At 41.4% G+C, this 17,138-nt stretch overlaps 1 protein-coding gene across 3 annotated transcripts in view; it reads right to left on the reverse strand.

The window, feature by feature from the left end:
• Positions 1–17: 17 nt before the first annotated feature.
• Positions 18–17,138, reverse strand: part of LOC107998589 (C-type lectin 37Db) — a 58,054-nt gene continuing 40,933 nt past the window's right edge. For 2 of the 3 annotated variants that reach the window (XM_017057934.3, XM_028667059.2), the window contains exons 5-7: positions 5,764–5,876; positions 2,905–3,140; positions 18–2,784 (exon numbers count right to left, since the gene is read on the reverse strand). In XM_017057934.3, coding sequence (XP_016913423.1) covers positions 2,667–2,784; positions 2,905–3,140; positions 5,764–5,876 — 467 coding nt within the window. In that variant the 3' untranslated portion in view covers positions 18–2,666. Of the gene's footprint in view, positions 2,785–2,904; positions 3,141–5,763; positions 5,877–13,859; positions 14,318–17,138 lie in introns of those variants that run through there. The other variant, XM_062081114.1, reaches the window with a different exon arrangement.

Genomic DNA, 17,138 nt, shown 5'->3' on the forward strand with positions numbered 1-17,138 from the left:
CATATCAATAGAAAGAATTGCTTAAATATACTGAAATTATATTTATTTCAATCACAAAAATTGATAAACAAAATAAACAATAAATTATAAAAATAATTCCTTTGATACATGCTTTTATAAATATTGCTATGCATTATATATATTTAGTGAATTGTATTCATAAATAATACTATTGATACTATTAATAACAGATGGATTCAAGTATGAATTGAATTATTCATGAATTAAAATTTTATTTTTTATCACTTCTTTTACTTATCATTTTTAATTCTTTTGGAAATATGTCTTTGAAATTCAAAACGTGATCTGCTATTCTTAGTTATTCAACTTTTGAAAAGATTTCCTTAACATTTCAGAGATGGCGTTAATTTCTTATTCTTTTTTCACTATTTCCTCTTTCTTTTTCCACTATTTTCACTATTTGTTCTGCGAAATGTATACGCGCTCTTATATCCGACATATATTATTTTTTTTTTGCATAATTTATCGATAAATAATCTTAAAAACTTTAAATCATTAATACACAACAAAAAAATATGAGCATACTTTCAATTCACGAATCATTCAACTCGTATATAAGTTTGTTTAACAATTGTGAAATCTATAAATACAATCCATTATTATATATATGTACAAAAGATTTTTAAACGATTATTTTATTCATTTTATCAACTTTTATGATTGGATTAAATATAATTTCTGTATTTTAGTACTCGGAATCGGATATTTTTGGATATGGAGCACAAAATCCTATTATATGTTAGGCCTATTTTGTACACGAAAATTTAGACAACATTATCTCGCTTTTCATTTTATTTTCATTATTCTGTATCGATTTTCTTGTCCCTTTTCAATCGCACGCTTTTACAGTTACTTTACGTACATTTTTTTTTTTTTTTGTTACTATTTTCCCTTTTTACCGGTCCGCTACCTCTCTCCACGGTATTGTTGCTTCCCCTCAGAAACGACGAAAAATCGACGGAACCACTAATTGGTTCTGTCAATCCTATAGAGGGGACTCGCACGTTGATGGGCTGATGTCGACTTGAAAAGGAAAGGATGGAAGAACGTTGAAACGACGAAGCATGGGTCACGTCGACCGGAAAGATCCGTTACGGGAATACAACGTTCCGGGAGAACAACTTTCATTACAGTTGCATGCCTTTTTTGCTTCGTTCATTCGTTTTTTCATTTTTTTTTTTTTTGTATTTTTCTACTCGTTTTATCATCGGATTTTCTATTTTTTTTTTTTCCTAAAAACGCGGTTTGTCGCGGTACTTGTTCATAGTATTTGGACGTGTTTGGATACTTGGTCGCCATGATATTCGAACCAACGTCTCCGTACAAAACGCGAGATTTTTTTCACTCATTGAAACGTTAAATCGAAGAACGATCGATCATCAAAGAAGTCTTACACATTTTTGTTACAGTTTTCTTTTACATCGAAAAACACAATGTAAACTTTTCGTCATGAGAGCAAGATTAAAGATTTAAAAGATTTAAAAAGAGATTTAAAGTTTTTCTATTTTTCTATTTTATCCTTAATATTGTATATACGATGTAACATTACGAGTCATTAATTGGAAAAATCGAAGAGTTAAAAAATAGTAATATTTGACTTGGATTTTATTGCATAGCGCTATACGATGCCACATATAAACACGTAATTTCGTTCATAACATCCGGATTTAGCGTTGTTAAAATCATAAAATTTCGACCAAACGTATTTCGCTCATAAACATTAAATTGATTGCTACATGATATTCAACAATAACAATTTTTGATTATTGATCGATTTGTTTATTTTTCGTTTACTAATTGTTAATTAGTATTCTTTTATATTTTCTTAACTTTTAATGAAGGAGGACAATGGTAGCTTATACGATAAGAATTTTGCCAATCGATGGAACTTGAAATTTTAACGAGTGATTCCATTGATCGGTAAAATCGAAAAATTCCCTGATTTTCTGACTTAACTGACTTAACAACGATCTTTGCGTTCACTGGAGTTCTACGATGGAGTCGAACGATGCATCTACAATTCTATAATCTTTTTTATTTAGAAAAATAAATACGCACGCGAACTCCAATTTATTTACCATCTAAATCTATCTAAATTATCCAAAAAATCAACGGCAAATGACTAATTTACGTTACATTAAAACTTATAAGTTCTTATTCTACGATTTCTAAGTTGAAAAAGCAAATGGTACATCTAGGAGAAATATACGATAACAAGCTAAACGTTAAATCAGTTGTTATCCGGTAAAAAGACATTTTCATTATTATTTCTGCTTATTATATTCTGCTACGATACGATATTGTTGAAATACAAAATGGAACTGCTCCGTACTTTCTCGAAAAGTTCTCGAAGATTAAAATACGAGTTTATAGTTTCGCAAAAGTATCTTTACACAGGTTTCGTCACTCTGACTACGATTCCTTGGCGTGCAACGACTACGTGCATCGAGCGCGAGATACACGCACGTAACAAGTCAGTTTTGTTCTATTTCGTTCGATGGCCTCGATGGAGAGGAATCGATCGGGCAATAGCTAGCTGGCTGGACGACTCGATAAGGTAGTAGATCGACGTTGTATCGCGAATCCAATCGGGTGGATCGATGATCTTCGAAGATTCGTGTCAATCTCGTAGTTGGATGGATCGATCATTGCACCTCGCAAACGAAAAAGGTCTCGAAACTGCACGGACTGTCGTTCCACTTCAATCCCTTGCCATCCCTATTCCACAGCTCGAGGCAGTGTTCTTCCTCGCCGTTCTCGTATCTGTAACCAAACGCATCGTCGATTCGTGCTTCGCACTTTCTCCACACTCTATCTAAGACTTCATTTCTCGCGAAAAACAATGTTTTTCTGTAAATGACAGAGCATCGGGAGTGTACGCACCTGAAATTATTCGGCTCGCCGACGTTCCAATTCTCGAAAGTGATGGGTCTGCCATTGGCCATCCAGAAGAAAGTACCTTCTTCGGCCTGGTCCGTGCCAGAGGTCCAAAAGTGCTCGTGTCCGAGACCGAAATCCTTGATGTGTTTCTCCAGTCTGTCGTTTTCCTCCTGCGACGCTATGCTCGCCAGGTGCATCCCGTGATATCGGCAATATTGGGACGCTCTGTACCAATTGGCCTGGAAACCAGATGAAAAATAATTCGCTCGAATTTTACTTTCATCTTTTCATACGAAAAATCGACGTCAAATATTTATCTTGTAGATTGTTAAATACAAAGATTGAACAAAGAAGGAAGAGATCATGATACGCGATAGAGTTGCGCGAACGGTAGATGTCAGCTTTGAAGCGAGTAACGCATGCATTGATTTGAACGGTAATTTGTTATCGTAAAGTGAGATTCGATGTAATTCGATGTAATTAAAAGGGACACCGGTTTCGACGTTAACAATAATTATTCGTTAAATTATGGACTTTGATATAACGCTAGAGTTTGTACGTTTAAACCCGTAGATACAATTCGCAGTATTATATCGCGATACGGTTAACGCATCGCGTTTATCGATTAAATTAACTGATATTTTCTTCGTTGGTCACAAATGGAAGAATTTTCAAATCGAGTTATTATAATTCCCAAAATCAGTTTTCGTCGCAACTCGATAATTTCGCCATACATTTTCCTCCAATTTTCTGAGCGTTCTCAATTTTTTTCAAAAATCGAGAAGAAGAAACGTCGTTCGTATTTTCGACGCGTCCTCGAGATTTGGTAGAATTTTCGACGCGGAGGAGGAACATTTTACCCGTGGTTAAAGAAGACACGTGTCACGGCTTCCTCGCGGGAGTGGAAACGAGAAAAGAGGGAGAACAGAGGCGAAAAACTCGGGCAGAATGCAGATAGATCGCGATAAGTAGAAAATCGTTGCGATGCCGCTTTCGTGTATAGGATAAACTCTCCGTGTCGACACCCAATCTTCTCGATATTCCTTTTCTTTTCGGATCAAGGTGTCGCATCTTCTCCCGTTCCGATGATCGATGTGACTTTGCTTTTATCCAGTTTCTTATTTCTTCCCCTAAATCGGTTCGAAGAATCGAGAAACGCTTTCGAGTAATCGCGTCCCCCTAATTTATTCCTCGATCGAGTTCACTTGAAAATTACTCGATTCCGATGAAAATACCGGTTCTTTATGGGCAGAAAGGGGAGCGCAGACGCTCGTTCGGTCTAGCAAATTACCCGTGGCAATCGATGAACGTGAAAAGAATTATTCGCGATCGCGTACACCGAGCCACCCTGTTTTCTCCCGTAATTACCCTTTTACTTTGTCCACGGCAAAGGAAAAAGGAAAAAGAAGCGGACGCACATTCAACCTTCTGTTCGAACGTTCGATCGTGCCTCTTTCTTCCTTTCCTCGAACAATCCACCTTGTTCCTCGCACTTTTTCGAAATTGAAAGAGGTCTCGATGCAAATGCGTCACGGGATAAAATCGAAATTTGCTTCCCACGATTCCACGTGGAAATTATTTTACGTCGCGAGGAAAAGTTTTCGTTTCGAGGAAACGACGCGGTATCGATCTAACGAGATTCAAACTCTCTCGTATCGCTCCGATATCTGGAAATATCTGTTTTTTTTTTCGTAGCGAAAACACAGAGCGAAGAATTATACGTATGCAAATGCAGGGGGAAGCATTTTAATAGAGTTATTTGGACGATCTAATTAAAGCGGAGGGGGGCTGCTGCACCCCGTGTGGAGAAAAATATAAAGTACATTTTCCCGTTGAAATATTCGTGTTATAATTATTCCTGTTTCCAGCAAAGTTCCCCGCCCACTTTACATTACGTTCAATTTTATTCATAAATCGTATCTCCCTCCTTTTCGTTGTCACCTTCCTCCATGAATATCGCGGGGGGAAGGGAACCGTCCGAGCGGCACGATTCAGCGCGAAAGTACGAGGTCAAAAACGCGGGCGTAAATCCGCATAAATTTTGCCAGCCGGCTCCATTACGGCTGGCAAATGACCACGCAACAAGCATTCTCGTATTTTACAAGCGATAGGGGAAGCGCGAAAGAAACACGGCCTGCGACATTTGCATATTTCCTTCCCACTCGAATATTTCTAGTATCAAACAACGTGGCTCGCAAAGAAACCATTCGGATAAAAACATATAACATAACCTGGATCGGAAGATCGGGTCGGCGCTCCTCGACGCTGTTGCGAAACACCCTCGTTTACCGCTTTACGCCACGTTTCGGAAAGATGCTTGTTGCCGGACGCGCCGTTGCAAAATCTTAATAACACGGTTCCGTTTGCGTGCGATCCAAGCGATTGGAGCAATCGCAGAGAGAGAGAGAGGGACTCGATCCATTTTTCGAAGAGGAATTCGTGGTCACGAACTCGAAGGGGTGCAGTAGGGTCTAGGTTAGAGGCGTGTCAAAGTGGGTTTAAACTAGACACGAATACGCGATAAATGGGTTAATGGTACTTGCAGGCATCGATCGTCGCCGAGACGTTCCTGTTTCAAAGTGGCGCGGAATGGAGTTGCGCCAGAGAGAGGATCGAGCGAAGAATTTTCGAGAATAGAATGTACAACATGTGACGACGTTTCGTCACGTTTGTTTGGAGGAAGGGGTCGAGGTTTCCGGGTTCTTTGGCGCGCGATACAAAAAGCACGGAGAGGGTAGGCGGGCGGATCGATAACAGGTCTGGCATTCGACGAGGCGAGCAAAGTTACGGGCACGGAAATAATTGGATAATGTCCAGCAGGTCGCGTCAGATGAATCGAAGCGATTGGCAGTCGAAAGATACCTTGAAGAAGATCCCCAGGTAGTATCTCTTCTCGCCGAGCTTCAACAGCGGCATGGTCCATCTGGAGGCGGCGAGGTTGGTGCTGTGCTCGTCCACGCAGTTGGGACAGTCGTCTGCGAAAACAGAGGCAAGGTTGAGACGATCGATCGAAGCGAAGGGAGCGGAAGAGATTTTTATTCCGCCGTATTGTCGGTAATAATTACGTTTTTACCGGTATTCGCTTTTCCAGAGTTCCCCCTCGATTCACGTAATAGATTTCACCGTTGGACGTCGTCGCGAGAAAACGCAATTACCAGCGTTCACGGAGGATCGGACTCGATTCGTTACGTAAAGCGGAAAAGTGGATTCTTTGGCGATTCGAGGAAAAATCGAACGCGGCTAGTTTGATTCAACCAACCGTCGTATCGCAACATGATAATACGAAACGCGCCTTAACTTATTTCCTCGCGCGATGATCGGTATTTCGGGTTGGATTTAACCCGAGTTGTAAAATTCTTCGTTTATTGGGAATTAAATTTTAAGATTAGTGTCATCCTTTTCGCAGAATAGCGCTCATTTCTTTTCTTTCTTTATTATTTATCGAAGCACGACGTTGGAGAAGGCCGTTACTTTGCAGAGAAATCAGCCCGAAAGAAAGCTTTCCGTTAACAAAGAAACCAACTTTTTAATTAGCGCGAAGTTAATTAGTCTAGACGGTCGAGTTGAGATAAAAGCACCGAACTGTACTTTTCGTCAAATATTTTCGTTAAAATTTAAACTTGGAAAAATTTAAACCGGAGTGAAAAGAAAAAAAAATAATTTATTTACGAGGAGAAAGATTCGTTGCGTATTTCGTTTTACGTAATCTCGACGACAAATTTTCGGCGCCAGATGTAATCGATCGAGGTAAATTTCTCTTCGATTAAACTCCCCGAGTTTCGGAATGTAATGCTACTTTATTAACGTTTAACGTTATGTAAATAACACGATTGTAATTTCACTTTTTCTTTTTCCTTACGCGCATCGAGCAAGACCATACGTCAAATTGCGAAACCGATTTTATATACAAGTCAGCCTTTTTCTTTTTTTTTCCTTTTCATATTTGATCGCGATTACAAAAGCGTGGAAAAAGTACCTCTCACCGATTACAGCAATAATAAGAGAGTATCGTTGGAAGAATCTAAAATCTAATTTCGAAAACACGGCGACGAGCATGATCCCCAAATTGGCAAAAAACGATCTCTCAACGAATGCATTTTAACGAGTTCGATTATCCGTCGCGACTGATCGATCCGGGAGGGTGTTGGACGGAAGGACGAGTAATCGAGCAAGGGTAATGAAAGAAAGCGGTAGAGAAGAAAAGGAGGACGAGGGGCAAAAGCTCTTCTCGTTTTCGTCTAATTAGGACGGGCGTTGTGCATATTTTAATAATCGCTCGGTTAATCGTCGCGCCGCGGCCCACCGTGCCATTAATATTCAACGGATCGCTTAATAGACACCGGCCATTCCTTATTCCCTGCCCCATTTTTTTATCTTCGCGCGAAAACGCCCCGCCGGGGACTCGTGAAAATACCAAGAACTCGGATTTAAATTTTGATCTCAAGCATTTTCACGATAGAAATTCGATATTAGAATTTCGAGAAATTGCGACGAATCCATCGATGTTAAATCGAAACCTACCGTTTGCCCATTGTTTCGCGATGCAAACTGGAGCTAGATTCTCGAGATGCAATTTCAGATCGTTTTGGAACGATTCGAATCCTTGGTTGTCCTCGAGAATTGATTGGATTTAGGAGTAGCACGGATTCAGACGGATCGTCTTCGCGAACAGACACGATTTACATCTTATTTGCCATTTTTCTCCCCGATAATTGTCAATTTCTCCAGTCTTTATCCGAAGTGACGAAATAAAATCCGCGTTACGATGATCTTTGGAGAAATGGAAATTCGATATTCGATATAAAGCGAAATAGGTGAAACGAGCCAGTGCCCTTCCTTCCACGCTTTCTATTAAAAGCGGCGAAGATGATCGCGCGCGAGAAGATATCGAGAATCGCGAGGATAAAATATTGATACTGCTCGGTGTTTCGTCCTTGAACGAATTAATTATTTACGCGAAATATGTTTAATGGCGAGCGATTTATCGCGGTAATTTATTGAAACGCGAATCACGCCCGAACGATGCTGTATGTTAATTGGAGCGGTTGCTCGATTATCGAGCACCACGGTTTGTTGTTAAACGCCGGTATCTTCGCGTGTAACGCGATCATTAACGATCGTTAATAAGCTCGAACCTCGGAATAATTGTCGTAATTAATGAACGCGTTACAAAAGTTGGCGTGAACTGTCTGCCACCTATTTTGGAACACGTCCAATCATCCGCCCTATAATTTTACGATAATAAATCTGATCGCGACGAAATGCGACAATTCGAGGATATTTTAACTATTCGTTAAATCTGCACGCCACACGTTTACAGTTTTAATCGAGAGTTATCGAGTAACGTTCCGAGATGTAGATTTTTTTCTTCCGTTAGTCGAGTATATTTATCGCGTGAAAGAACACGGATGGAAGTTGGGTGCAATGGAAGTTGTAGAAGCTTGTCGCGGTTCGTATCGCGTACAATGATCGGGGAGACAACTCGAGACGAAACAATTCCGCCGAATTGAAGGGGAGAAAGCCGTAGGATCGCTTCATGGGAATGGAAAAGGCAGGTTTCCATCCGACGTTAAAACAGCTGGAATTGAGTTACGGAATCGAGACGAGGAGAAACGTATGTAAGCCGTTTCCCACTCGTTTCCGTTGTTGCCCGTGGAGAACCAAAAATCTAGTTATTCGCATTTCCAAGATGTCTCTTTCGACCATTTCGAAAGTAAAAACTCGAACGGCGTAAAAATATATAGAGAAGGCCGAGTTTTCGCAATTTCCAACTGTTTTAAGAATGATACGAGGACGAAGAAGCGAAATTCTTTCCAACGAGGTTTCCGACGCTAAAGAAACATTTATCATAGTCGTACTCGTTCCCGTCAAAATTAACCGTTACATAATAATGGCGCGAATTTCAGGTGAGAATGATAAATAGTCGCGATGAGTCTCGTAACAACGTCGAGATTAGAAACTCGTCAAGTTAATTGGTAAAAGTCTGGTTATTTGTCTCAATTTTTCGGGGGCAAAGATGTGCGTAAACGCGTCCGGTGGAAAATGAAACGTGACGGCGGAAGGAAAGCACTTTTAAGAAAGGTCGGAAAATTCTTTGGACAAGCGGAAGATTATTCGGGTAACCGAGTTATTCGAAAAATCAAGTTGGAAGTTTGGTCCAAGTGGGTCGGGACTTTCCAAAAATGTCTCCATTGGAAAACTGTCTTATCCTATTCGGAACACGATGCCCGACTTTGGTGGAGAAGAAGAATATCGAAATAAGTCGCGCGTTCTGAAACGTAATATATTTTAGAAAATTCTACCCGCGGTGTAGAAGAAAATTTTGAAAAAGCGTTCGGAAAGAAATTTTTCAAAGATAGATTTCAGGATGTATGATACGGATTGAATTTTATATTACGATCAAATTATCGTTTTTGATTCAAATTTCGACGAAATACGGAATTAATTGAAATTTCATTGAAATTCCTGCGATAATCAACTCTCAACTATACATCGCGATATATTAGGTTACACGCGAAATATTTAATTTCACAGTTTCGTGGAATCGTCCAGTATTCGATGGTTAAACGTCCCGTTAAATAACGTTTATATTATACGATTTAAAAGCTACGTTGATTATTTTATTCGCAAAAAGGTATAAAAATGAATCAACATCGAACGATTCGAGTTCATTGCTCGAGCTTAAACTTTGATGAGACACGTGCCGTTGATTCGGCTTTCGAAAAAAAGTTAAAAATGAATCGATGTCACGGATCCCTCGATTGCTCTTCGTCTTTCGTTTTGAATTTCGCGCCGAAAGAGAGGGAGAAAGAGCGAAAAGGTGGGCGTAACGCGGAGGAATTATTGGAGAAACTTGAAATAATCGGACTAGCGCGACCTACTCCCTTTTATTTATTTATTTTTTCTTGTTCGCACAACGGGACGGTTACGTCGAGGAGGACAGCAGAGGCAACCGGTTTCCGAAACTTTCTCCGTTGCTTTTTCTTCTTCCAAGTAAGCGCCTCTGCGCGTGAATCCGCGATGACCTTTCGAGTCGGGATAGGATAATTAAACTTCCTTTGGGGAACGAACTGACAATCAACCGCGACGATAAAAGAAACGCAGGAAAAAAGAACATCTTTGACTCCCGCTCGTAAAAGATGGAGGATAAAAATAAACGCGTGTTTCTAAACGTGTCTAATCTACCATTGCCTCGGATAATACCGCGTCTTTTTAATAATCGCAAATATTTCTTTCATGCATGTTTCCCGCTCAAAAGATCTCTCCTATTATTACGAGTCTATGGGATCCCTGTTCTCCGAGCATCGCTCGTCTAAATCTAAACGAGCAATAAACGTTTTCAATTAAAGAATTCGAAAAACGATGCCGCGAGTTTGCCGCGTAACTTCGATTCCGAGGCAGGCGCGGAAAAAAAAAAAAGAATAAATAAATCGGCAAACTATATTTTTTACCGGAACCTTCCGCGTTCGGATTATTTATTTTCCATTAAACGATCAACGTTTTCACTCGTGAAAAAAAAATGAAAAAATAAAAACAAAAAGAAAGGAAAACGAGGGAATCGTAACTCATCGGCGGAGAGCGTCCCTTTCCCTATCGATCGATTCGTTTCCCGTGGCCGCGTAAATTCCACCCCGGCCAAGATATTATCGACGGCGAGCAGAAGGCGCGTGTTTACCGCGAACCAAATCGCGTTTTATCTGAAATTCGATATCGTTTCGCGGCTCCGCTCTCCCGGGGCCGAAACTTTCCCAATCCATTCCGTATTCCGGCGTACGTCGAGCGAAATTTTCGAATCGACCGTTCTACTTATAATTTCAACTCCTTCGTGCAAACGAGATGCGGTGACATTTTGAAGATTGCTAGGGGAGAACGGGAGAGGAGCACGCGGATGACCACGTGAGAAGAGCGAAACGATTCCGATCCTCGCGTAAGAGTTTGACTATAAACTCGAACAGTGAACTCGTACGAACAGAAACGATTGTTTTCGAAAAGACATTGATAAGATATACATACATATATATATTAATGACGAACGAGAGAAGATCCTTGGATGGAAAACGAGTCGAAGAAAAACCGAATATGCTCTTTTTTTGCAGAAGGAAAGTAGATGGAATGCGGTTTAAAGAGTCGCGTAATCCGAGATTACGATATTTTCATCGGAAATAAGCGTGCACAATCGCGTGCACGTGCCTCGAAGTTTGCCCGAGGCGTGAAATTCCAATTGCGAAGGTTCGTTCGCAACTTTCCTCCCTGCAAAACTCGCGATCATCGTCCGAGAGTGATTTATCGGCGTCGAGGGAAAAACGGCATAAATCCCGAGCTTCGGGCGGAACGTTCCGAAAAACCAAATTATTTATCACGAATGTGAATTATCCGTTTAAAGTGCCATCATTTTCTCGGATAAAAGGAATACGCGTTTTATCGGCGGACTTATTCTTTCGACTATGATTCGTATCAACATTTGTGACGATCGTACAACGGTAGACGAGGGAAATTGATCGTTGCTTTTCCACTTCCATTACGCGCTACTTTACTCTCGTTATCGTTTTACGAACCGTGCGTTAAACTTTCCCTAGGAATCAGCTGTGGATGCAAAAGATCTGGTAATTCAGCAGCTTCTCAATTTTTATCGTCCGATTATTTAAACGTTTCTCGATAATTTGTCGGATCAAATATTTGAGTACGAAACGTATCTTGAAAATTATGAAAAAAATTTTCATCCCTTGGTTATATTTTCGCAAGATAAAATATGGACAAGCTTTTAAGGGAAACGGTAAAGTAAAGTTTGAAATTATTAACGTAGAAAAAGCAAGAGGTTCTCGAATTTCTGTTTCCCTTGCGTTTATTCTTTATACGCGATTCCACGTCAACATCGGGGAGTAAAAAGTATCATAAAATATTCGACATTGGGGGTACAGTGTCTACATTATCGTTGAACGCTTAGAATTCGTATATGAGATAAAAAACTGCGCGCTATTGTGCATTCTCGTTGCGGTTCGGATCCGGCTCATTAAGAAATTACTCTTCTGGAGCGTAACGCGCTCCAAGGAGTTTCGCAAGAAAACGTTCTAACCGTTTAATCCGTGATCGCGTTGACAATTAACACGGAAATGACGAAACGAGCGGATCTTTGACACTGTGTGCGATATAAAATCGAGATCGAACGAGCTAATCGTTGAGATATAATTGGATCGAATAAAATAAATTGCGGATTTACCTCGCGATTCGACTTGTAAATTAATCTCGCGGAGCGTGACGAGCGTTCACCGACTGTCTTATAAATGTACAAACTATGTAAATTAATATTTTTGGGTTGTTTGGTAGAAATTTATAATAACGGAAAGGATATTTTATTAATTCGTTATATTATTCGTTAAGTTTAATATACAGTTTTATATGTTGGTATGAAAATTTGTTAATTTAAATTTTTTAAAATTACTAATTGTTAAACGTTTACGTAGTTTCGAGTCGTTCTAGATTTCAACGAAATCGGGGCGCGACGTAACGGTCAGGGATTCGAGTCCTTTCCTTTTGGACACGTCGATAATCGAGCGACGAAATCCGTGGACGGTGCGATTTTTCGAAATTGGGGAGGAGGTGTAACGCTGGAAAAGTGGAATCGAAACCGCGGATGGTAATTCTTCCTTCTCCGCTCCCAGTTTCCTAATACCGTCAAACTGGCGTTCTTTGCTCACAATGGGTTCATTAATCTTTTTCAGCGTCCCGCTATCGCGCGGCTCGTGATTTATACCCGCCTCGAGAGATCGTTTCGAGAATCGGCGGAAGCGAAGAAAAGGAGGGGAGGAATCGATCCTCGATTACGAATGCGTCCGGTTGCTCCTCCGGAGCCGAATGCGCTAATTAGAAGTTGCGAGAAAAAAGGAAGAAGAAGTTAATTCGGTTGCATGGAACGAGTTTGGGGAGCGTTAGAAATTACTTTCGATGTTATGGTCAAGTTTGCTCGGGCGGGGAGAATTATCAGGCACGAAGTGGAAACTCGTGGCGCGATATCAAGACTCGTAACGAAATTTTAAAAGTCCGATCGGAGCTGATTTACACCTTTCGGGTGATGGATCGAACGGAGGCTAACCTTGAGCCTCGAGATCGATGACACGAAATTATTGGCTAATCGATAAACGAGATCGAAGGAAAGGAATTCGTAGCTCGGGGCTATGCGAGCCATATGCTCGTTCAATGAGCATACCGTTCAAGGTCGGGGAGGTATTAGCGATCATGGTCGGCGAAAGGTTGTCCAAACTGGGCGAACCAACGTCCTTCGAAGAGGAAAGTTTTAAGGTGGAATACGATGAAAATTTGCAACAGGAAAACTTTCCTTTTCTTTCTTTCCCTCTTTTTAAGATTTTCCGATATTCCTGCCGCGAAAAAGTGGCAAATTCTTGGGCTGGCGTTATTAAAAATTTTAGACAGAGATCGATCTCGTGTTTGGAATTTTCACTACGTATCCGGGAACAGGCGTGAGGAATGTAAGTTACGGATCGGGAAGCGAGATGAACGTGTCGCGAACTATGGGAAAAGTTTAATCCGTTATCGGGTGGGGGGCGAATTTTTCAATTCGAGAAGGTTGATCTTTCCGATTCGGGCAATCGAATCGATCGGGATGAAATATTTCCATTATCATCGCCATATTCGTTTCCATAGATTCGAAAATCGGATTGGAAAGCCTCGCCCCGTTCAAGAATGAAATGAAGATCGATGAAGGAAAGGAAGGAAAAGAAGCAAAACTGACGATACGATATTCGTTTTCAAACCTCGATCGTTACTTCCTCGTTCGAAGAACAGGCCTCGGCTTTCTCCTCCGAATGGAATATCAAACCGAGCAGTATCGAGCGTCAACTTTCTTCCTCCACACCGCGTGTAAAATCACTCGCAACGATACGTACACACTCGCGTGGAAATACGAGTGAAACTTATCCCCACGACGGCTGGAGACACGTTACCGTTCAATCTGCCAGGGACAGCCTCCGAGGAAGCGACGAGGAGCGCGACGAGCAGGCACAGCCTCCACGACATCCTGTCCTCTCTTCTCGTCTCGAATCAGAACTGCCCCCGCAGGAGCATGCCAACAGCTCGGACAACAGGTCGACGCGCGTTCCACGATCGCGAGGGCCTCGCTGGCTGAAAGTGAATGGAGAGACTCGCACGTGCGTCCCGTTCCGCTGCGGTTGTCGTGGAATGTCGCGACCACCACCACCACCGCGATTTTCGCGCCGCCAATCGTTCTCCACGATTGCGAGACTGGAACAACAGTTTACAATGAATTCGATCGCCGTTACATCGTCTCTCTATTATCGTTTATCGTGGGCTGGGTTTCGAAACGCGCGGGTAAATTTATCTTTGGGCGAGAGATGAGAAAAGCGGCGAATCCCGTTGGGCAAACAACGGCCAACTGAACGGCAACCGGCGGCCGCCTTCGCTTTTCAATCGGATTCGACGACGGGCGGCCTTCACCGGATGCGAGACCACCACCATGGATCGCCTACGCGTAGTAAACGGACCCCTCTCGCCGGGAGGCGAGAGTCCTCGAGCTTCCAGGAATTCCAAAGTGACCACGAGACGACGAGGACCGAGACTGTTCCGCGAACAATGGAATTTCGGAAGGAGGAGCCTCGTAAAAAATGGATCGAGGTGAAAGGAACGTTCCACCGATTATTCACAAACTGCGCGACGTTCAACTCCCAAACACTCGAATTTAATACGCGATAACTGCCGCTCGGATCGATTTTCCTCTCGGATTTGGAGGAGGAGGGGAAGGATCGAGCTCTGATTACGCGTTAAAACGCGTCGAGGACGTGTTCGTTAATCCGACAACGTTGGAGATCTCCACCGTTGTTTGCCCACAACTTTTCAACTTGCGCTCCGCGAGCCGTCCTCCATTCTCGAGTTCGACTTTCGAATACTTGGACGAATGTCGTAGACGTGTACCAAATTTACGGGCCAGCAGCCGTAGACGCGTCTGTTGATGGATCGTTTCGGGTTGAAGTTGCTCCACGGAGTGGTTTCGGATGGATTTTTTATCTACTGAATTGTCTACGAAAAATCGACGCGATAAGGGATGTTTCGACAAATAAAAGTATAATAGAGATTTCAGAACGATTTCAATGACGAAAACTCGAGTATTTCTCGGATACCGTTGCACACTGTTAAAGAGATAAGCGTTACACCATGAGCACAACTTGTTGAAATATCTAGTACGCGTAGGTCATCGTACGAAGCCGTAGTTCCGCCACGGCTTGAAATTTTTAATAAAAGTACCTATCTCGTAAACGAAAGAAAACAAGCCTAGTTTTTTTTATACTCGACTCGTTACGTTGCGCACACAACCGACATGAAACCTTTTAAAATAAGCATACCCACTAATTTGATCAAAAATTATATATACAAACTATCGTACAGATGTAAAGAAGACCTTTTATCCTTTGAAAATCTCGTTGTTTTTTCAAGAACGAAACTTTTACGATTCATTCAACTTTTAAAAAGTCGAAAATTATATATTATATCTCGAAAGAGGTAGATTTCACGAGTGAAATTTTTCTTTCTTTTTTCTTTTTTTTTAAATTAAAATATCTTTTCTGATTAATCTATCCTCCTGGCTAGCCGGAACACGTTCAACTTTCCCGCTTTTTATCGCGTATATATATTGTTTTTAATTACGAACATTGTAATTAGAAAGAAAAGTGACGCTTAATAACCAACGATTTTTACACGGAGAAATAAAGAAAAATTAAACGATAATATTCTACTCGAAGATTTTCTCGATCGTAATTAGTACGAAAAATTTTCGTTGGAAAGATCGGTTCGAGATATTTTTTCGGTCGAAAAGAGGATTGGAAGCGATCGAGTCCGCGCGGAGGGCGGGTATTTACAAGAGCGATCGTTTCAGGGAGGGACGAACAAATACGCAAGTATCGACAACTCGGGCGCGAATTATTCATGAGAGAGATTTCATGAGCGAGATTATTCGACGACGACGACGACGACGACGCGTCGGTGAGTGACGGGAGGGGAGGGGGCGCGATTGAGAATCCAATTCCCCGTACTTTCGATCGAGACACGTCGATGAGGCGTCACCGTTCCCGATAAATCACCCCTCCCTCCTCCCCAATAGAGGAGAAATAAAATACGAGACGACGGGCAAAGCAACGATGCACGTTGTTCCACATCTCGAGAGGAGGAGATCGATCGACAACCCGATAGATGTAACAAGCGCGAATCCTTGTTCGAGAGCGTCGTTCACCACGGTAAAACGACTACTATTTGTAGAAGTGCTTTCAACGGTGCGAGTATCGTTTCATCCCTCGAAAATAAATAACCGTTCGATCCTTTGTTCCAGCCAGATTCGTCGCGCGCTCGAGAACGCCCTTCCAGATTAATTTGTAAATCCATCTAATTTTTTTTTACGAAAATTGTCCCTTTCGATCGGAAGGACAGGTTCGGCTTCCATTTCAACCGAATCACAATTTTATCTCCCGAACAGAACTTTCGCTTCCTCTCGTTCGACAATTCCACGCGGATTGGCAACGCGTTACAACGTATACGATATCCGGATGTCGTCAGAACGGAAACGCGCACGGGATAATTAGGGGACTTGAGAAAGGCGAGACCACGCTAGTCGAGAAACGTTACGCCATTGCGGCAAATCGAGAAACACAAATATCGAAAATTATCGAGACGCGTTACCGTGAAAAGGTTCGAGTAAAAGTTTCGTTACTTCTCCATGATTCACTACAGTCTTGTTTTTATTCTCCCTTTTGATGTCGAAATAACGCCATTTAGCGCTAGATTTAGCTGGTATAGAGAAAGTTGAAAAAATAAACACTCGAGACTACTCGATAATTATTTACAACTTTGAAAATTGAAATTAAAACTCATCGCGAATTGTTTCGTAACGTTTCCATCGTATTTTTATTAAAAAAGAAACAATAACAAATGTTTCAGAAACGAATTTCTAATTTAAAGAAACGATTGATATATCTCGTAGAATAGAGATTCATCGATTTTCCTCGCTACCTACGGTTCCAATAATAGAGGTTGCGTTTAGATTCGAGAGGATTTCAATCAAGTGGACTCTAATTAAAATTACATTTCGATGAACGAAGTGGTATCGCAACGCACAATCGATAATTTTATCGAATCTCGTTCGATATCGTTCGAGACCATTTACGTATTATCCATGTATTTTCGAAAATTACTATCACGCTGATTAATTTTTTTCTTCT

The sequence above is a fragment of the Apis cerana genome, linkage group LG11 (assembly GCF_029169275.1).
Source record: "Apis cerana isolate GH-2021 linkage group LG11, AcerK_1.0, whole genome shotgun sequence".
In the NCBI taxonomy this organism is placed as follows: domain Eukaryota; kingdom Metazoa; phylum Arthropoda; class Insecta; order Hymenoptera; family Apidae; genus Apis; species Apis cerana.